At 48.1% G+C, this 21315-nt stretch overlaps 1 protein-coding gene across 4 annotated transcripts; it reads right to left on the reverse strand.

The window, feature by feature from the left end:
* Positions 1–819: 819 nt before the first annotated feature.
* Positions 820–17601, reverse strand: HMGCL (3-hydroxy-3-methylglutaryl-CoA lyase). Of its 4 annotated transcripts, none has more exons than XM_067723945.1 (9): positions 17476–17601; positions 13085–13168; positions 11161–11268; positions 10352–10447; positions 8489–8637; positions 5888–5951; positions 4243–4431; positions 2781–2906; positions 820–1578 (listed from the first exon to the last, which is right to left on the reverse strand). In XM_067723945.1, the coding sequence occupies exons 1-9, from the start codon at positions 17533–17535 to the stop codon at positions 1477–1479; spliced, it is 978 nt and encodes a 325-aa protein (XP_067580046.1). In that variant the 5' UTR covers positions 17536–17601; the 3' UTR covers positions 820–1476. The 4 variants fall into 4 exon arrangements, with proteins under 4 accessions (XP_067580046.1, XP_067580054.1, XP_067580070.1 ...); XM_067723953.1 differs by having other exon boundaries at positions 820–1802; XM_067723969.1 differs by lacking the exon at positions 17476–17601 and having other exon boundaries at positions 10352–10466; positions 13085–13104.
* Between the last annotated feature and the right edge of the window lie 3714 nt (positions 17602–21315).

Here is a 21315-nt window from a genome sequence, read left to right on the forward strand (position 1 = left end):
CTGGAACAGAGGCGAGAGGGACGGCGCCGAAGGACGGGAACGGGTAGGGGTCGCCCAGAAGCTGCCGTTCTGGAAAGTCTAGTTTAAAACCCCGCCAAAGGGAACTTCCCTGTCGGTCCTGTAAGACTCCGTGCTCCCAGTGCAGGGGGCCCGCGATTCGATCGGGGAACTAGATCCCGCATGCATGCTGCAACTAAGAAGTCCATATGCCGCACCTAAAGATCCCGAACGCAGCAACGAAGACCAGGCATAGATTAGATTAGATAGATAGACCCGGCGTAGATGGATTAGATTAGATAGATAAGATGGTTAGATTAGATAGATTTTTTTTTTTAAAAATACCGCTAAGGGAGCCCTAAAACTAAAACAGGAATTATAGCGCCAATTGCGGTCAGCCTGGAACGGTTTGCACGCTGCCTACCATAATAGTACGTTAGAAAATGGTGTTCTGTTTTTGTTTAAAATAAAGGGAGGGCTAAGGAATGATGTGTATAAAGGCATGACATACTGAATGATGAAACCCGAGCAAAGGAAGAAATGCACACGTGTGTCCCACAGCCTGAGTGCCCTGGGCCTGCCCGAGTCCAGCAAGGACGCTGACAGGCAGGAGAGGCTGAGGTCCCGAGAGCTGAGTGTGCCCAGAGCTGCACCTGCCCAGGCCCAGAGGACCTTGTGCAACAGCCCAGGTCACAGAGCCACGAGCCTCAGAAACAACCTCCCCAGGGTGCTCTGGTCAGCGCTGTCATTACCATCGACCTCCCCAGTTCTCAAGAAGGGAAAGAGGGAGAAAATTCAGAGATTAATAAACTGAAGTCTGTGTTTTCCTCTTAGAGGAAATGTTGAAAAGATGCTTTATTCTCTCTTCCCTATGTACACACATCTGTACAACAGAACACTGGAATGGTTATGTCATTAAACCTTTAATTACATAAGCTGCTTTCAACAATCATGTTCAAAGTGGAGATTTTCCAGAGGTGCTGGAGTTGGCAGGTGGCCACCACAGCTCAGCCCTCACCCCTTCACCAAATGCCCTCTGCCAGTTGAGGGAAAAATTCCTCCCTGCCCCTTTGCCCTACAAAGTCAGCGAGCGATGGCCCCGAGGATATGGCAGCATCAGGCTGTGCAGAGTGGCCAACTGGCAGGATTCACCCAGAGATGAGACTTGAGGATCAACCCAAGTCAGAGAATTGGGTTCCCAAGTGCCTTTAGGCATCCAACTCCTGGGCCTTTGGGTCCATGGTGAAGGGAGACCTCCAGCTGCCCAAGTCTCTTACTCATACTCAGGTCAGGCAGGGAGGGCCTGAGGCCAGGCAACTTCAGTCCACCTCCTTTCCGCCAGGAGAGATCTAGGTGCAGAGCTGGCAGTGAGGTGCCTACTCCTGTTGATTTCATTCCCATTTCCACATGCCCATCTGTGAGTCATCCACACATGTCCCTATTCCCACACAGTCCCCAGGGCTTTGGGGGGCAAGGGGCTCACAGTTTACAGGTAGCCTGAGCCACTTTGGAGCTGGTTCTTCTGTTCAGGGCTTGACAGATAAAGGCCCCAGCTTCCAGGAGCTTCTGGAGGTTCACACCCTTTGAGAAACAAGTTAGAGGATGCAGTAAGTCACGACATGCCCTCAACACCCAGGGAAACATCAGACTGGACAGAAAACTGTGTAAGGGTGAAGACAACCAGGCCCTTGTTCCTCTGACGACGGAAAACCAGTTGCCTGTGAGGTGGTGTCCTCGTGGCATGTGGGGTTCTCCAGCTCCAGAGTCTAGCACAGGCCTGGCCCACCGTGGTCAAACACTGAATACTGAAGTAAGGACCGTGAGGCAGAGAGAAACAGGAGTAAAAACACCAATTAAGGGCTTCCCTGGTGGCATAGTGGATAAAAATCTGCCTGCCAGTGCAGGGGACACAGGTTCGATCCCTGGTCTGGGAAGATCCCACATGCCACGGAGTAACTAAGCCTGTGTGCCACAGCTACTGAGGCGGCGCTCTAGAGCCCGTGCTCCCCTACAAGAGAAGCCACCACAATGAGAAGCCCACGCACTGCAACGAAGAGTAGCCTCCGCTCTCCACAACTAGAGAAACCCTGCAACGTAACCCAACGCAGCCAAAAATAAATAAGTGAAAAATTAAAAAAAAAAAAAAACACCAACTAAAAGGGCCACACTGAAAACCTCTTGATAACAATAGCTATTTACTGATGTGTACTATCTGCTTAGCTCTGGGCCAAGCATTCCACATTTTCTTATCCTCATAATGACTCTGTGAGATAGGTGCTGTTATTATTCCCATTTCCTAGGCCCAGAGCTGTGAAGTAATCTGTCAGGTCACACAGCCTGTGAGTGACAGGACTAGGTTTTAAACCCAGTTCTGTCTAATCCAAAAGCACAGATGCTACACTGCTTCCAACCCACACTGAGGGCCCTTACTGACTCCGGCAGAGCCCTGGGGGGCTAATTCTGCCGCCCTCATTTTTCAGAGAACAAAACAAAGGTCCAGAGGAAACTGACTCGCTTCAGGTCATGGCTTTACCCTTTCAGGGCTCTTTCCCTACACCCCCGTGCCCCCTCACACTGAGGGCCTGCCTCCTCGTGGCCTCCATCTGCCACGCTGTTATCCCAAAACATATGACAGAACGGCCCTAATCCCTTGGCACCCTTCTCTTAACTGCACCAGCACCACCACAAAAACCCTGAACAAACCCAGCAGCTTCTGTCTTCCGGCTTTAGGCAGAGCTCTGGTCAGTTCAGGGCTGCCGCCACCGGGAGGCAGGTGACATTACCGTGTGAACGCCCAAGCCGGCCAGCATGTAGACCAGGTCCTCGGTGGCCAAGTTTCCTGATGCTCCGTGTGCATAGGGACAGCCTCCCAGTCCCGCCACAGAAGAGTCCACGACACTCACTCCCATCTGCAAACAAGGATGGTGAAACATGGCTGTCACTGTGGGGACCAGAGCCTACAAAGCCGGTTCTTGTAAACCTACCATCTGCTGCCTGAAATTCTTTGGCTTATGATTCTGTCGACGTGAAAATCCCACTGAAAGAAACTGTTCCTCTTTTTAGTTCCTAAAACAGTGTGAGTCTTTTATGCTACACTGTTTCCTCTGTCAGGAATATCCACCCTCCTTCCTTTCATGGTCAACTCCTCACCTTCTCCTTCTCAGCCTAAAAGCCACCTCCTCAGAGGGGCCCTTCCCGATCACCGACCTAAACTAACCCTCTCCCACTGTTGAGGTTTCAGACCCCTGTGCTTACTGTGTTCACTCACCCCCGCTCCCACTCCCTCACCCCACATCAAGCCTCTAACCCCACAGGGGCCTATCCCATTTCTCTAGGTCAGTCGCCCCACTTTCCTAATATGACTGTTTCACTTTCTCCTCTCTCCTTAAACCTCAACTCTGAGAAAACAGACCCAGAAGGTAATAGAATCATCTGGCTTAAAGACATGAGCCTCAAGGAGGTAACATGAGAACTAGAAAGAGGGGAAAAAATAAGGTGGCCCCGGATAGCTCTAGCTAACCTAAAGACAACCGGCTGGACTCGGACTATCACTACAGCAAGGCAGCCTGTGGTCAGACACTCGGAAATTTCCGTCTAAGGGGCTGCTGGGCCACGGGACCCTCATTCTGGGCCAGCCCGCAAGAAGCAAGCCTCAAAAGAAACCCAATCTGAGGTCTTAGTCCAATCTTTGGGGAACAGCATTAAAGGTTCTCCCTCTGAGTGACCTCTGCCTCCCTCCCTACTTCCTGCCCGCTCTCGCTACACACAGGCACACGCACGCGCACTCACAGCCCTGTGTGCTAGGGCGAGGCCGGGGCACCTGAGTCCTCCCTGACCCCACCTTAGTCTTACAATGCAGTGCTGCCTGGTCACCTTTCCGCTTCCCTTTTTCAACTGCTTAACTTTCGTGTCCTTCAGGCCTCCCCTGGCGAATCCTCCCTGGCCTCCCCAGCTGGGACTGGGGCCTTGCCGAGCCCCAGGCTTCCTCCCTGCGTGGCATCTGTCACAGTGCATTAGGACTGTCACCTGATTCTCGACTGTCTCTCCTAACAGACAGATGCAGGCACTTTTAGGGCAGGGTCACGTGTTTGTGTCCGCCATGGCCAGCCCGCGGCCTGGCACACAGGTGTGGGCCTTCAGCACAGTGAACGCTTGCTGAAAGAATAAACGAAACATAGCTGTCCTGCCACCATACCCTTCGGGAGAATGGACATGTGCCTCTACTCTGGGACATGCCCTGATTACCTGCAGGGCCATCAAGGTGTTGGCCAGGGCCTGGCCATAGGTGTCATGGCAGTGGACAGCCAGGGCAGCCACTGGCACCTCATGCATGACAGCGGACAGCATATCCTTCATGGTCCCAGGGGTGCCCACGCCAATGGTGTCTCCCAGAGAGATCTCATAGCAGCCCACCGAGTACATCTTCTTGGCAACCTGGGGAAACAAGCAGGCGCTTGGAGGACCCCAGATTCCTCAAGCCAGGGGTCCTTAGCCTACGCAGAACACCTCCACGTGTGAGACGCTAAATTCCTACCAGACCACAGACTCCTTACAACTTTATGAGTGGGAATGACGATCCTCCTTCTACTCGTCAGGAGACTGGGACGTAAGGAGCAAAGCTGGCCACTGGGCGCGGGCCCTGGGGCCCCAACCCCTGTGCTTTCCTCCTGTGTGTGCTTCAAACTCCATCCAGTCCTCCACTTAACCACCTTCACACACTGTGTCAGACCCAGGGACCAGAATCAGTAGAATTGATTCCTTTCGCGTAGCTCTATCCTTGGTAGGAAGATGTGTGAAATCATGGGTCTGGGGTGCTAGTTATATATTTTTAAGAGAAGTACATAACTATTAAAATTTTTAGAAGCGCATTTGTCAACCCCTAAAATCACTGCAAAACCAGAGCAGTATATGCCCCACCTGAGGAGACGCTGCTCCACACTGCTGTGCTGGAGAAGGGGGAGGAAGGCGGAGGTGGGGTCAGGGACGTGGTGATACTCAACGGTGGTCTGATGGATAAAGAAATCGGTGAGCCCCCTCCGCGACTGCCCATGTGGGCAGAATGACAAGGAGCCATGGCAGCCAGTGGGCGGCAGAGGGTGCAGCAGAAGCGGCAGGCTCGGGAGTGACGTGATGCTGAAGTGAAACCCCAGTTCCGCTGCTCACTAGCTATGGGACCTTGGCAACGGACCTAACTTTCCTGAGCTTCAATTTCTGCTTCTGAAAAACAGTGACGAGCCTTTGCAGGGATACAGGGAGGACTGGCGGCAACAGAAGGCTGAGATTCTGGACGACAGCAGCCACTCTCAATAAGCAGTTGCTACTGTTAGCAATGCTCATTTCCGGGTGCTACCTGGTGTGTGGGAAGAGCAAGAGGGCTTTAGAGGTACGCAGATGGGAGTTGAGACCTGGTTTCACCATTTGCAACCTGCATGGCAAGTTAGTCTGTTTCCTCAACTGTAAAATGGAATAACAATAACACCAAATTTGCTGGGTGCTTTTGAGGACAAAATGACATAAGTTCTTGGGCTGTTCAAGTTCATTTCCCGCTCTGTGTTATTCTCAGAGGATGTCAATGGCCTCTCCAACCACTACAAGGAACCCCTCTGCAGAGGATTCTCACCTCACATCACCTGTCCACTGACCAGACTGGAAACTGAGTCAGGGGCTTTCACCCTGGGGTAGAGGGCAGGGGCTTCGGAGACTTCATGCCAGGCTAGGAGGTGGCCCTCCAGGGGTGAGCACAGGGCTGTGCTCTCAGAGGGGCTTAATGAAGGAGCTGGGCAAAGAAATGAAATCCGTGACCCACCATGAAAGTGTGGCGAGAGCAACCTATGCACTCAGGGGCAGGCACGGGAGCCAACGTTCACGAAATCCACCCCCACACACACACCTCAGCTACTTTAGCCGGGGAGATCTTCCCTTCGTAGGGGCATCCGAGCACACAGGAGACGTACCTGTGGGAAAACAGGGAGGATTGGTGTCAATGCCCCCGGGCTCTTTGGTCAGCAGAGCTGGGGCAGGGTGGCTGCTTGACACACATCCCTGGTTAGCCTGCACCCAAACCTGAAGCCAGGCGGGAGGCCACGGGCCTGGCTGAGAGGCTAACTCAATGCCAGCGAGTGGGCGAAGGCAGTGCTGCTCAGTGCCAGGAGCGGGCAGTGCAGCACCACAGCAGGGAGGGCAAGAAACTAACAGGCCTGTAGTTCAGGAAGCAGGCGACACACAGAGAGGCAGCCAGGCAACCAAGGGGGAGGAGAAGCTAAAGAGGGCACTATGGGCAGCCAGCGGAGCCGCATGGAGTGGGGCCATGCTCGGGAGAGGACTAAGGACGGGTGAAAGCAAAGCGGGAACGAAAAAGCTGGGCCAGCCGAGGGCCAAGGGACCGGCTGCTCCGGCTGAGTGGCCAGAGGGTTCAAACACTCATTTATTCAACTGATATATACCGAGCTGCCCACAGTGTGCCAGGCACTGGGGAAGCGCAGTGAGGAAGACTGAAAAGATCCCCACCGCCACGGAGCTTAAGGTTTCAGGTAGGGAGACAGAGATAAAAGAGTGATCTAGGGCTTCCCTGGTGGTGCAGTGGTTGGGAGTCCGCCTGCCGATGCAGGGGACACGGGTTCGTGCCCCGGTCCGGGAAGATCCCACATCCTGCAGAGCGGCTGGGCCCGTGAGCCATGGCCGCTGAGCCTGCGCGTCCGGAGCCTGTGCTCCGCAACGGGAGAGGCCACAGGGGTGAGAGGCCCGTGTACAGCAAACAAACAAACCAACAGTTTAATAAGGGAAGGACATAATCTCAAAAAGTGACGTGCTATGAAGGAAAGACAAGGGAAGTGTGACAGGAGCAACCAGAGGAGGCCAACAACAGTAGGATGGCCCAGGAAGACCTCTGTGAGGACGCGAAGCTGGAGCTGAGATGGGGGGAGAGCCGTGTTCCGGGCAGAGAGAAGAACCAGTGTAGAGTCCCTGAGACCGAAGAGTAGGTGTGTTCAAGACACAGAACAAAGGACAAAACAGCTGAGGTATGGGCAGCAAGGGGCAAAGAAGTACAACATGAGGTTGGAGAGGAGGCCACCGGCCTGATCGTGGGGTCTTGCGAGTTACGGTGAGGAGTCTGGATCTTGGGTGTAGCCAGTTTCTATGTCCACCCACCCATTCAGGCTGAGGCTCCATTAAAACCTTTTAGAGTCTTACAAAGTACTCTGCATATTATGAGGCATAATAAATGTCTGCTGGATAAATACATTTCAGACTCAAACATCTCAGTGTATTTTTCCGTCTTAATCCTTCTTCTTACTCTCCAATCACTGCTGAGCACAGAAAAGCTAAAGGAATACTGAGGAAAGAGCACAGGCTTGGGAGTCAGGAAGACCTGACATGCCCTTGCTTCCCCATCCATCTATCCGCCCGTCGGTTCCTGAGCACCTACTATGTGCTAGGCCCAGAGCTGGGAGAGGGAGTACAGCAGGGACTGAGGTGGGCTCTGCCCTCACGGAGAGCAGAGTCTAGTGGGGGATGGGAGGCAGAGGAGAATTTAACAAGCAGGTAAGTGCTTTGTTAGAGGATGTTCAGGGGACTCTGGGAGCCCAGAGGAGGGACACCAACTCCACCTAAGGGAAGAGAAAGCTTCGTGGAGAAACTGGCATCCATGAGAGGACCTGAGATGAGCAGGAGTTAGCCCTGACAAGTAGGATGTAGAAGGAAGAGTGTCCTGAGTCTACAGAAAGCACGTGCAAAGGCCCAGAGGCAGGAGAGAACTGGGCCATGCGACAAATGGAAAGAAATTCCAGCTGGCTGGAATGCAGTGTGCTGAGGAAGCAGGGCCAGAAGAGGGATGTGAGCTGCAGAGAGTGACGTGAGCTGCAGAGAGTGACAGGGGCTGAAAAACGCAGGGGCTTGTAAACCACGTTGAAAAGTCTGGAGTTGATGAGTCACTGACAGGTTTTTAACCAGGGAGTGATGTGATCAGATGTGTACTTCTGAAACAGCATTCTGGCTGCAGTTTGTTGTGTGACCTTACAGCAGACTCTTCATCCTTCCTGAGCCTCAGTTTTGTCATCTGGAAGTGGGGACAGAGGCCTCCTTGCTGGGCGATTGTGAGGCTACAATTAGATAATACATGGACAACGCCTGTCACTACTGCTATTAAAGACGTGATGTCGGAGACGTCTTAGAGGCCGAGGGGATTCCTCAGGGATGTGTGAAGAGTTGGTGGTGGAGCCAGGATTAAACTGACCTCCACAAACCCTGTTTAGTGTCTGTCCTGCTAGATTCCTCTGGTGAACTGACCCAAAAATCAGGTTTGGAGAAAGCACTTGCCAGGATTTCTTCTGACCAAATTTACTTGGGAAAAGATGTCTGGGTGCGGAGCTTGGGCTGCCTGCACCCAGGATAAGGAGTCTGTGAGGCATGGTCACTGGAGTTAGAGCCTGGCCCTATTCCAGAATGGTACTGAGGAAATAAAGAGAGGCAGCACCAATGTGGTCAGACTCACCCCCGCACAGGGATACTGGCTGCCCGAGCTGCCTTCAAGATTTCGTCAAACCGCTGCACACTCTCATCTATGGAGCAGTTGATGTTCTTCTTGCTGAAGAGCTCGGAGGCAGCTCCAAAGACAGCCACTTCCTTGGCTCCGGCAGCAACCTGCCAACGGCCAGGTGAATTCCTTTCAGCATTTTTCTCTTCAAGGAATACCCACACAGAGTGGCAAAAACCTTTGTCTAATGGTGAATTTTATGATATATGAATATTATAAGTTGATTTGTGTCCTTCCCAAAGACATGTTGAAATGCTGACCCCCAGTACCTCAGAACGTGACCTTGTTTGGCAATAGGGTCACTGTAGATGTAATTAGCTAAGATGAAGTCATATTAGTCCCTCTTCCCTTATATGATTGCGCCCATGTGAAGACAGACACAGAGGAAAGGCCAGCGAGGGGGAAGCAGATACTGGAGTGACGTACCTAAAAGCGGAGGAACACTGAGGATTGCCAATCATCACCAGAAACTAGGAGAGAGGCGTGGAAAGATTCTCTCTGAGACCTCAGAGGAACCAACCTGGGCTTCCCTGGTGGCGCAGTGGTTAAGAATACACCTGCCAACGCAGGGGACACAGGTTCGAGCCCTGGTCCGGGAAGATCCCACATGCCACGGAGCAACTAAGACCGTGAGCCACAACTACTGAGCCTGCACTTTAGAGCCCCCAAGCCACAACTACTGAGCCCACACACCTAGAGCCCGTGAGCCAAAACTACTGAGCCCACATGCCTAGAGCCCATGGTCTGCAACAAGAGAAGCCACCATAATGAGAAGCCTGCGCACCAGAACAGAGAGTAGTCCCTGCTCGCCGCAACTAGAGAAAGCCCACGCACAGCAACAAAGACCCAACGCAACCAAAAATAAATACATAAATAAATTTAAAAAAAAAAGAAGGAACCAACCCTACTGACACCTTGATTTAGGACTTCTAGCCTCCAGAACTGTGAGAGAATACATTTCTATTGTTTTAAGCCACCTAGTTTTTCCATATTTTATAATGGCAGCCCTAGGAAGTTAATACAGTGAATTATATCTCAATAAAAAAGAAGCCTTGGCCTTCCCCAAGAACCAACACTGTTGCTGCAGTCACCATCCTGGAAGTCACTCTTTTTTTTTTTTTTTTTGCGGTACGCGGGCCTCTCACTGTTGTGGCCCCTCCCGTTGCAGAGCACAGGCTCCGGACGCGTAGGCTCAGCGGCCATGGCTCACGGGCCCAGCCGCTCCGTGGCATATGGGATCCTCCCAGACCGGGGCACAAACCCGTGTTCCCTGCATTGGCAGGCGGACTCTCAACCACTGCGCCACCAGGGAAGCCCTGGAAGTCACTCTTAAAAGAAGCTTTTTGCCTAAATTCGGAATCAACATCTCCAATGACGTTCTCATGTAAAATTATAAGCAAGTTGACAGATACTAGCAACCACCTTTAACTCTTGTGGAGAGCTCAATCACCTTTCTTTAAAGAGGAGATGGGCAACAACAACAAGAGCTAACGTTTATTAAGCACTTATCTTCTACCAGGCTCTTACTAAGCAACTCATGTGCATCCTATCTTCTGAAATCCTCACAATGTTAGGTACCATCATTAACCTTATTTTATAGGCAGAACCTGAGGCTCAGAGAGGTTTAGCAGCTTGTCAAGATCAGAGAGCTGGGAGTGGCGGTGCCAGGACTGCCCCCAGGTCTGTCTGACGGTGCCCATTACTGCTGGAGACAAGTCATTCAGACAGAAATCCTGGGACAGGGACTGATCCCAGGGACAAGACAGAGGCCAATGCCATCAATCTCATTTCAGGGGCCCCCACCAAAAACAGGTCTCTTACCGCTGCCTGGAAGCCTTTGAAATTTGGGGTCAGCACTGGGTAGCTGATGCCGGGAAATTTCTGGATGCCCTTCATGACTTCAGCGTGGTCAGCCATCTGAGAGCCAAAGGAGACACTGCCAAGTCACCACCAAGGGCAGGCAGAGTTTAGGTAGAGAAAAACGTTTTAGCACAAAATCTCTGTTCTCCAGGACCCTTGCAGAATGAGTCCTTTTGCAGAGCTGAGTCTCCCCAACGCTCTTACCGTTTGTTTGACTGCTGATGAGCGAGAAGGCTCCTTGGCCTGGGTGAGATCCCCAGTCTCTCCATATGGCTAACACTGTCAACTCGACATAAGGAGCAACAGCAGCAATGGTACTTGTAGCCATTTGCTGAGAATGTGCTCCGAGCCCGGCACTGTGCTCAGTGCCATGTAACTCAGTTGGAACAGGATCTTTCTTCCCACTTGACTATCTCTGTGAAGCAGGAGTCGTCAGTCTTTCCCCTTCACAAACGCAGAAGCCACACCTCTAGACAGGCCTAGAGATTCTAGACTTCTTAGAGCCAGAAGAGACCTGAGAGGTCATCTTGAAGCTGGAGAGGGGAAGGCCTCACCAAGCTCACCATGCAAGTCGGGGCAGGGCCCAGACTGAATCCAAGCCACCTGCCTCCCGGGGCGTGCTCTTTAGCTGCACATGCTACTGTGAAGCACAGAGAGCTCTCAAAGCCAGAGACCTGGAAACCTACGTTCCTGACTTCTAATGACTTGCAGGGCAAGTGCAAAACTTTACATCCCTCTCATCTGAGACATGCCTGAGGGCTGGGGCTCACCTGGGGAACCCATTTGGGAGACACAAAGCTGGTGGCTTCTATAACAGGGAGTCCTGCTTCGGAAAGCATGTCTATCAGTTTGATTTTCATTGGAGTAGGTATAATATTCTGTAATGCAGAGAAAAACCAGAAAAGACAGGTTGGCAAAGTCAGTAATAAAATGGTCTCAGAATGCAGCCTGTTAGTTCAAAGCTTTTACTACAGCAAGCACTTCACTATCTCAACTTTCAAACACTATCATGAATTCACATGTAACCCTGGCCAACAGGTGCAGAACAAGGCTTGTCTTCGAATTCTACAGATAGCATTTTGCAGTGGAAGCAGTTTCTCACTTGAAAATGAGTTAATACTGACATGGAGACAATATTTTCCTGTCATACAGGCTTTTAAACTAAATTTTTGTTGCTTTATGACCCCATCATAAACAAAGTGCCATGGCCTGAAAGGGCAGAGATGACTAACCTTCTGGGTCCTATGAGATGTGGCCTCCAAAGGGTCACACCATCCCCTTCTGTCTCTCAGCTGGCACAGGAGCTCATCCTCACATGATCAGCCTACTGCTTCTCTGTCCCTCACCATGTCTAGCTGCTCACCAGACTCTGTGGACTCCTATCTCCAAATCTACCATCATTATCCCATGTATGTTATGGCATGGTCACAGTCACTCTACCAATTCCTCCCACACAGGAATCCTTCTAAAACGCAGTCTCCATTATCTCACTCTCCTGCTCAAAAGCCTTCCATGGCTCCCTAGTACTTACAGGATTAGGTAAAAAATCCTAAAAACTCCAAGTCCTTCTCGCCAGGCCCTTCCACCCCCAATTTCTCTCCCACTGCTTTAATTTAATCTATTCCACAAGTAATTTTTGAGAGCCTTCTATGTTCCAAGGATTGTGCTAGGAGCTACAGATACAGCGGTGAGCAGAACAGACATGATCCTGTCCTCAGAGAGCTTACAGCTTATTGTTTCCAACCAACGCTCACTATTAAAGGTAGGCTGATCATGCTTTAAAAAAAAATTTTTTTAAAGAGGTTTTCTTATTGAAAAAATAATTAATACATGATTATTTCAGAAAAACATCCCAAAAACAAAAGAAAACCACCCTTAAAACCTCCCAGAGATAACACTCTTAATACCCTGACAGGTAACTTTCTAGATCTGTGCAGTCTAGTACATTAGACATGAGCCATACGTGGCTATTTAAATTTTAATTAATTAAAATTACATTAAAAAATTCAATTCCCAGCCACACTAGTCACATTTCAAGTGCTCAACAGCTACAAGTGTCTAGTGGCTACTGTACGGGACAGCTCAAGCCTAGAAACTTCTGTCTTCACAGGAAGTTCTACTGGACAGCACTGTTCTATGATCCTTTTCTAGGCAGGTGCTCCCACACATATATAAACTTTTTTGTTTCTTACACAAAAGTATAAGATTAAATATATATATATATATAGACACTATCTTATAATCTGATTACATCTTAATATACTCCTATATTATTAACGGCTTCACAATATTCCATTTTATGAAGTCATTAATGTATTTGAGTTATCTTTCCTCCTACTGAACATTTAGGTTGTTTCCAACTGTTCTGCTGTTACAACAGAGTTTTAAGGAACATCCACAAGGCTAAATCTTTGCATGTGACTTTCATGACTTCCTTTGGACAAATCCCCTTATGTGCAATTGCTGGATCAAAGGCACGCCCTCACCTTCCCTCTGCGCTCCCGCAGCACTTACCGTCCCCCCCAACCCCCACAGGGCCTTAAGGTGGACCCGGGGTCACAACACTTGTGGCTGAACTGTCACAGGTGCCTGCCTGGCCTCCCCGACCCGGCCCTAAGTTGGGTATAGTTCTGCACCCCCCACATGGAACTCTCGAAGCCTGCAAAAACTTTTTTGGTTGATTTCCAGCCTTACCTTTTCATTTTGTAGTCCGTCTCGGGGACCAACTTCCACAATTTTCACTTGCTTTGGGAAAGTACCCACAGATGAGGTGCTAACCTTCGGTTTAAAAGAGGAAACAAAAAGTAACAGGAGGAAATTGTCACAATTCTCCAGGGGGGCAAATCTGAAAGAATGTATCCATCTTCACTAATACTGAGACAAGAAGCAATATTTCTCACCCTTTAATTCACATTTGCTCTGTTTTAGAATCAAGAACAACAAAAAAAATTCACTTAGAAACAGGAATAGAATAAGACAGCAGTCCCCAACCTTGTTGGCACAAGGGACTGGTTTCGTGGAAGACAATTTTTCCACGGACTGTGTGTGTGGGGGAGGGGATGGTTTCGGGACGATTCAAGCACATTACATTTATTGTGCACTTTATTTCTATTATTACATTGTAATATATACTGAAATAATTATGCAACTCATCGTAATGCAGAATCAGTGGGATCTCTGAGCTTGTTTTCCTGCAACTAGGTGGTCCCATCTGGGGGCGATGGGAGACAGTGACACTTGAAGTGTGTGGCTTATTCCAGTCTACTCCATAAGATGCAGTTTGTCACTTGCCACTCACTGATAGGGTTTTGATATGAGTCTGCAAGCAACTGATTTATTATGGTCTCTGTGCACTCAAACCTCTCTGCTAATGATAATCTGTATTTGCAGCTGCTCCCGAGTGCTAGCATCACTGCCTCAGCTCCACATCAGATCATCAGGCATTAGATTCTCACAAGGAGCGAGCAATCTAGATCCCTCGCATGTGCAGTTCACAGTAGGGCTCGCGCTCCTATAAGAATCTAATGCTGCCGCTGATCTGACAGGAGGCGGAGCTCAGGCGGTAATGGGAGTGATTCGGAGCGGCAGATGAAGCTTCGCTCACTTGCCCACCGCTCACCTCCTGCTGTGCGGCCTGGTTCCTAACAGGCCACAGACCGATGCTGGTCCATGGCCCGAGGGTTGGGGACCTCTGGAGTAAGTGATTCATGCTCCCAGTACAGGGCCATTTCCAACTCTCCTTTAGTCTAGACCCATTTCCAACCACCTGACAGTTGAGCATTTAGGTTTTTATTTTTTTTAATTATTTTTTTAAAATATTTATTTAGTTGGTTGCACTGGGTCTTAGTTGTGGCTCACCGGCTCCTCAGTTACGGCATATGGGCTCCTTAGTTGCGGCATGCATGTGGGATCTAGTTCCCTGACCAAGGATCGAACCCGGGCCACCCTGCATTGGGAGTGCGGAGTCTTAACCACTGCACCACCAGGGAAGTCCCTAGGTTTTTTTAAACAAACCCATTTGTGCTCTCAAACACAGATGTCCCTAAACAGAACTTTAATTACTCCTAAAGCCCAGTCCGACTTGAGTCTTCCTATCTCAGTAAGAAGCATCACATACACCCTGTTGCCTAAGCCAGAAACTTGACTCATTCCTTCCCCACTCACCATAGCCTATAAGATTCTTCTCATCTGACTCCTGCCAATCTCCGAGAACTCATTACTGGTTCCTACTGTTCTGCACTCACCCCTCAGATGGGTCACTATACTCCAGACCCACCAGCCTTTCTCCCATAGCAGGGCCTCAGGGCTTACAGTTCCTCTGCCCAGGATGCTCTTCACCTGGCCCTTCCCACATCTGGCTCCCTCTCATCTTTCAGTCATAGATAGGCCCCTCTGACTACCCTCTGTAAAGCTGCCAATCCCCTCACCCTCATTATTTTCTATTTCAGGACTATAATGACTCCCTTGAGAGCACTGCAAATAATGCCTGCTCAATGATTCCTCCAGTAGAATGTATGCTCTATGAGCGACTCTGTCGTAACCTCCACTTCCTCTCACGTTTGACACTGTGCTTGGCACAAAGGAGGCACTCATTAAATAGTTATTAAAACAACAGACAAATGCATGAAGGGCATACCTGCCCCAGAGGAGGGCAACTACTGAGTGTGGTGAGAAGCAGTCTTGGACTTTGTGGGGTTGTGGGGATGGACGGGGCTCTGTTCTCTTATAATCATAGGCTGGGTGATGACAAGGAGAGTGAGTCTGAGAGGAGATAAAACCTTCAGCAGTTGAAGACATTAAAAAAAGGCCCCGAGTCTCCTCTGTGTAAAGTCTGTCCTATATAAAGTCCTCTATGGGAAATCTCCCCCTCCCCACCACCACCGAGTAATACAAGGCTTTTTTCCCCTCTTTCCTCTATTCTTCTTAGTACTACTTAATACTGTTTAAATTAATTACATTTTACCAGATTTGCTCTGGATAAACATATTGCAATGGGGCAAGGGGAGAGGGGTACTGGGAATCTGACAAGGATCCCAAATTCCTGAAACCCTTAAGGAAGGAAATATTCCCAGCTATGAATCAGCTGGAACTTAAACAACTCACCTGAATTGGCTTTGAGTTTAGCCAGTAAAGCTTCCTAGAGACTAATGGATGTCAATAGGCTAGGTTGGAAGGTCCCTGCAAGTTGAATATCCCTCCAAAAGGTATGTTGAGCCTCTGCTGTACATTACCCTAAAAGGATCGCACTGGAGTGTAAGCTCCATGAGGCAGGGACTTTGTTTTATTCATTGTTATCTTTCCAAGGCCTTGCTACCTAATATGGGCTCAACAAATAACCAGTGAATGTTGTTGAAAGAATGTAAAACCTGTTTCCAAGTTCCTTTTATGAGAACAGAATAAACTCAATTCTACTTCCTTCCCCATAACAACACTTCATACTAACAACAAAACAAGCATTTACTATTATTGAAGCATTTACTATTTGCCAGGCACTTAAAAGAGCCTTTTACATATTAACCCATATTATCCTCTCAACAACCTTATTAGGTAGGAACTATTATAATCCCCATTTTACTGTGAGAAATCTGAAGTCCAAGGAGATTAAGTAATTTTCCCAAGGTCACATGGTTAGCTAGTCACTGAGCCCCGCAGTGTGGATCTAGAGCCTATGCTCTTAACCCCTAGGCCATGTTGCCTCTGCCACCCTTCGGTCTCCCCCAGTCTTCTCTCGCCTTGGTTAAACACCCAATTCATTCCCTCTGTAAAGTTCTGCATAGAAATAATCCCCTCTAACCACACAAATCCTGGGCCACAGCCTCCTGAGCTATGGTACCTTTATCAACAGCTAAAACTGACTAAAGCCCAGTGCTAACTTCCAGACATCAGCACCTCATTTAGTCCCTACATGACAGGAACTATCACTATTCCAATTCCATAGAGGAGGAAACAGCCTCAGAAAACCCCAAATCACACAGGTAGGAAGTGAGGAAGTTTGGATTTAACCGTCTGGTTCTGACATCAAGTCTGTGTAAGTTACCCCATGGAGGGAGGGCCTACTACCAGCATTTCATTACACCAGGAATTTTTTCAAATCACATTTACATCCACCATCTCATTTAATTTTCTTAACTTTTCAAGCTGGACTTACTGGATTTATTTGCAATGAGCAATCGGTGGGGGAAGGTGGTCTAGTAGACACTGAAGTGGTTTTCTGAGAGGGGCCCCTAGTGCCAAGGCAGTGTAATTTTTACCAGTTTAAACTCCTCCTAAACTCTAAGGCAACAACTGAGCAATCACTTACTAAGAGCTAGAGCAATGTTAAATGCTTTACTTACGTTTTCCTTAATCTCCAAACCAACCCTGAGGTAATCTTTTCTCATGTCATAGATCAAGAAAACCAGGGTTTAGAGACCTGTCACTCAACCGCAAAAGTGGCTTCAGTACCACTGGGACATCTCAGCTCGAGCTTTACCCAACACAATGTATTCAACCCTTTATACAATTAGGTCTCCTACACTTTCCTTCCACTCACTGAGCATGGGCGAGAGGTGGAAACACCAGGATCAAACTGGCCCAAAGTACAATTCCAAGGGAATCACAACTGGCCACACGCGATCTAAGTCCTGCTCAGCACGCTGGGATAGCTCGCCAAGCGTCCCCAAATGCAACAAGAGCTGGAAATGGAGACGGACGGAGGGGGATGACCTGGGTTTCTCCACTCGAACTGGCAGGGTAATCATGATTTTCCTTAATGAGGGACTTGGGGAAGTCTGAAGCTCAGTTACAGGGAGACAGATGCCAGGGTCACCAGAAAGAGCCTTGGCCAGGGAATGAGGACGCCTGGGATGGCGACCCAGGTCTCCACGACCCGGGCGAGTCGCTCCCCATCTCTGGGCCTCAGTTTCCCCATGCCCCTCAAGGGATTTGGACGAGTCAGAGAGGGTCCAAGATTCCAAAGCCCTCCCAACCCTCCTGGCCTGATGAGCTGTCCGGCTTCGCCTCTCAGCAGCCGCTATGGGCCAAGCCCCCGACCCTGACCATTACGGTGCCTTCAGGACCGCCCCTGGGCGGGCCGGGGCACTTACAGCCCGGAGGGAGGCCAAGCCCACCAGTCTCCACAGGGCCGCCTTCTTCACTGTCGCCATCTTCACCCAGCTTCCCCGGCGGCAGCCCAGCGGAGCCCCACGTGACCACCGACAGCCAGGTGGGCGGGGCCCCGCCTGTGGGGCGGGGCCGCTGGAGCGCCGTGATGACGCCCTACGCTGGCTCCGTGCCCAGTCTGTCTACGTTTTTATTTCTTCTGGGCAGTGCTTCCCTAGCCGTTATTTATGCGCGCCCTTTGTGTGCCAGACGAAGTGAGGCGCTAGGACTATAAAGATGAACAAAAATTAACCAAAGTCTCTGACTTAATGGATTTGTAGTCTGGGAGATGTGGGAAGACAGATATTAACAGTCACACGAATAGTTGTACAATTACCTTCCGCATTAATAAGATGAAGCATTACTATTTGCCACCCACTGTTCTGAGTTATTTGCATGTATTAACTCATTCATCACGATCTTCAGGACTTAAATGCAGGCAGTCGACTCCAAAGAGAGAAGCATCCTTTGATTGAAGAATGAGTAAAATTTACCCATGTAAAGAGGATACAAGAAAAACTTTCCCGACAGAGCATAGCATATGCAGAGGACCCGAGGCAAAGAAATTGAATGCCCAGAGCAGTGTTTTTCAAAATGTGTGTTGTACCTCATTGGTAATAATATCAATTTAGTGGGTACTTTTTCAAAGAAATAGAAAATATCAGAGTACATTGTATAAGTAGTAAAGCTAGGTACTGTACTGCTTTACAAAACTTTTGTTTGTTAATGCATAACAAACTAGGTTGCACTATAAAATAAAATTCTTTCTGTAGGCTGCAATTAGAAATGTTTGAAAACATTGTTTTAGAGAGATGAAAAGAAGGCCACAATGACTGGAGAGCCGACAGGGAGTTAGAAGGAGTCTTCCTACTAAGATGGGAGAGATTGACAGGGACTGTACCACAGGGCTTTGGAGAACACGTTAATAACAGCTATCCTAATAGCAATGCTTTTGAAGGATTTTAAGCAGGAAGATACGATCAAATTTGCATTTTGTAAGTAGTTACTGTGGTTACTGGGTGGGTGGATATCCAACTAGTAAGTGCACTGACTGGCATTCTCAGGAGAGGGAGAGAAGGCACTGTCCCTGTTTTCAAGGGACTCAGGTTTTTAGCTAGGGAGAGAACAAGACATGATAAGGGTTTTGTTATGCTTCCACAGCACCAAAAATTTTCTCCATCATAACAGAGCACTACTGACAGAATCCTCAAGCCTGCAGCTAGAGGGCTGAACTTGACCCCAAAATACTAGTATGACATTTAAAATAAATATGACATTTGAGACTTGTACACTGAAAAGTACAAACCATTGCTGAAACTAAAGAAGACATAAGTGAATGAAAAGATATCCATGTTCATGAATTGGAAGATTTAATGTTGTTAGGATGTTAATACTACCCAAAGGTGATCCACAGGTTCACTGCAATCCCTATTTAAATCCCAGTGATGGTTTTGGCAGAAGTAGAAAAAAAAAAATCCTACATTTCATAAGGAATCTCAAGGACCTTGAATAGCCAACATGTTCTTTAAAAAAAGAACCAAGTTGGGGCTTCCCTGGTGGCGCAGTGGTTGAGAGTCCACCTGCCGATACAGGGGACACGGGTTCGTGCCCTGGTCCGGGAAGATCCCACATGCCGCGGAGCGGCTAGGCCCGTGAGCCATGGCCGCCGAGCCTGCGCGTCCGGAGCCTGTGCTCCGCAATGAGAGAAGCCACAACAGTGAGAGGCCCGCGTACCGAAAAAAAAAAAAATCCAGAAATTAGCCCTTGCATATATGATCAAATAATTTTCAATAAGAATGCCAAGACCATTCAATGGGGAAAGAACAGTCTTTTCAACAAATGGTGCTGGGAAAATTGGATATCCACATGCAAAAGAATGAAGTTGGATCCTTACCTGATGCCACATACAAAAATTAACTCAAAATGGATCAAAGACTTTAACTGGTTGTTCACTGTGGTGCACACAATACCAGGTACATGTCTGGCACTAAGTAAATATTTACTGTAAGAGTAATACTAGCAAATGTATGAGAGTCGGCCTAGGGTCAGCTGCAGTTGGAATCTTATTTTAATTCAAAATGTGAGAAAAAGAACAACTGGAAAACTCCAAGTAAGTAGAATGAAGGCTAAAATAAAAGGTAGAAAATTAAATGATATAGGGAAAAAAGTTACAATTGAGAGGGAATCATCCAATTAAAAAAAAAGAAAACTGGCTTTTTGAGACTAATAAAATTGACAACATTGTATAAGCACATTGATCACACACAAAAAAGCCATGAATAAAACAAGAGGACAGAATTAAAGATACTGCACTGTTTAATATACAAATTTATGGACAATAAATCTGAAAACTTTGTTGAAATGAATTTCCTGGAATATTGTAACTTTGAAAAGTGGTTTGAAAATAAAAGAATCTCCCCACATCCACTAGGATGGCTATAGTCAAAAAGACAGAAAATAAGTGTTGGTGAGGGTGTGGAGAAATTGGAATCTTTATACATGACTATATAAACGGTGAATATAAATGGTGCAGCTGCTGTGGAAAACAGTTTGGTGATTCCTCAAAAAGCTAAACTTAAAATTACCATACGATCCAGCAATTCCACTCCTAGGTATATACCCAAGAAAGTGGAAAAGGAGGAACTCAAAGAAATAATTTATTCATCAGTGTTCATAGCAGCATTTCTCATATCCCAAAGGTGTAAACATTTCAGGTGTTCATCAGCTTGTGAATGGATAAACAGAATGTGATATATATGTACAATGGAATATTAGCCTTCAAAAATCCATTTGACCCAGTAATCCCACTCTATATACTCAAGAGAAATAAAAACATATGTCCACAAAAAACTTGTACACAGATGTTCATAGCAGCCTATTCCTAATTAGCTGGAAAGTGTAAGCAACCCAAATGTCCATTCAGTGATTAATAAGTAAATAAAATGTGGTGGTGTGCCCATACAATGGAATATTATTCAGCCATAAAAAGAAATAAAGTACTGATATGGGTTACGACATGCATCGACCTTGAAAAAATTATACTAACTGAAAGAAGGCAGACACAAAAGACCACATATTGTATGCCTCCACTTGTGTAAGGTACCTAGAACGGGCAAATTCACAGAGATAGGAAGTAGATTCGTGGTTAGCTAGGGCTGGGAGGGTGTTGAGGGGAGATGAGAGTGACTGCTAAAAGGTAAGGGGTTTCTTTTGGGGATGATAAAAATATTCTAAAATGGATTGTGTCAATGATTGACAACACTGTGAATATACTAAAAGCCACTGAATTGTACATTTTAAATGAGTGAATTGTATAATGTGAATTATATCTCAATAAAGCTGTTTTTTACATGGCAAAAGCATAATTAATAAATAAATTGAGGGAAAGTCCCTGAGATGACTGATGGTAGAGTCCATTGGGCCTCAGAGGCCCAGTCCCACCTTTCCACCTGCTCGAGGTTGACCGGCTGGGTCTATGGTCCAAGAAAGTCCCCCCAGGTGCGGTGTCTTGGGCCTGGAAAAGGTCTCCTCGGCTGCACCACACGTCCCCTGGTGGTCACTGTGGCAGGATTGCCTACCTTCAGAAAATTCTCAGCCCATTAGCAGACTATGGGAGTCACTTTTATCAGTTTTCTAAGATAAGCACAGTGAAAAAATACTTTGATGGCAGATGGGAGGACGTGGCCTCCCAAAGTCCCCGGCTGAAAAGTCCAGACATGCCTTGGGCCAAAATTTTGTAAGGGGTTCAATCCACTCTTCACTGCAAACTATCCAGTCCTGGCCTG

The sequence above is a fragment of the Pseudorca crassidens genome, chromosome 2 (assembly GCF_039906515.1).
Source record: "Pseudorca crassidens isolate mPseCra1 chromosome 2, mPseCra1.hap1, whole genome shotgun sequence".
NCBI classification, from domain to species: domain Eukaryota; kingdom Metazoa; phylum Chordata; class Mammalia; order Artiodactyla; family Delphinidae; genus Pseudorca; species Pseudorca crassidens.

Excerpts from the sequence above, each read along its gene's own strand:
- HMGCL (XM_067723945.1), bottom strand. The coding sequence starts at position 17,535 with ATGGCGACAGTGAAGAAGGCGGCCCTGTGGAGACTGGTGGGCTTGGCC. Across the intron at positions 5,952-8,488 it reads GCCAGTATCCCTGTGCGGGG|GTACGTCTCCTGTGTGCTCG; the intron begins GTGAGTCTGACC and ends GTTTTCCCACAG. Across the intron at positions 2,907-4,242 it reads ACACCTTGATGGCCCTGCAG|ATGGGAGTGAGTGTCGTGGA; the intron begins GTAATCAGGGCA and ends CCTTGTTTGCAG.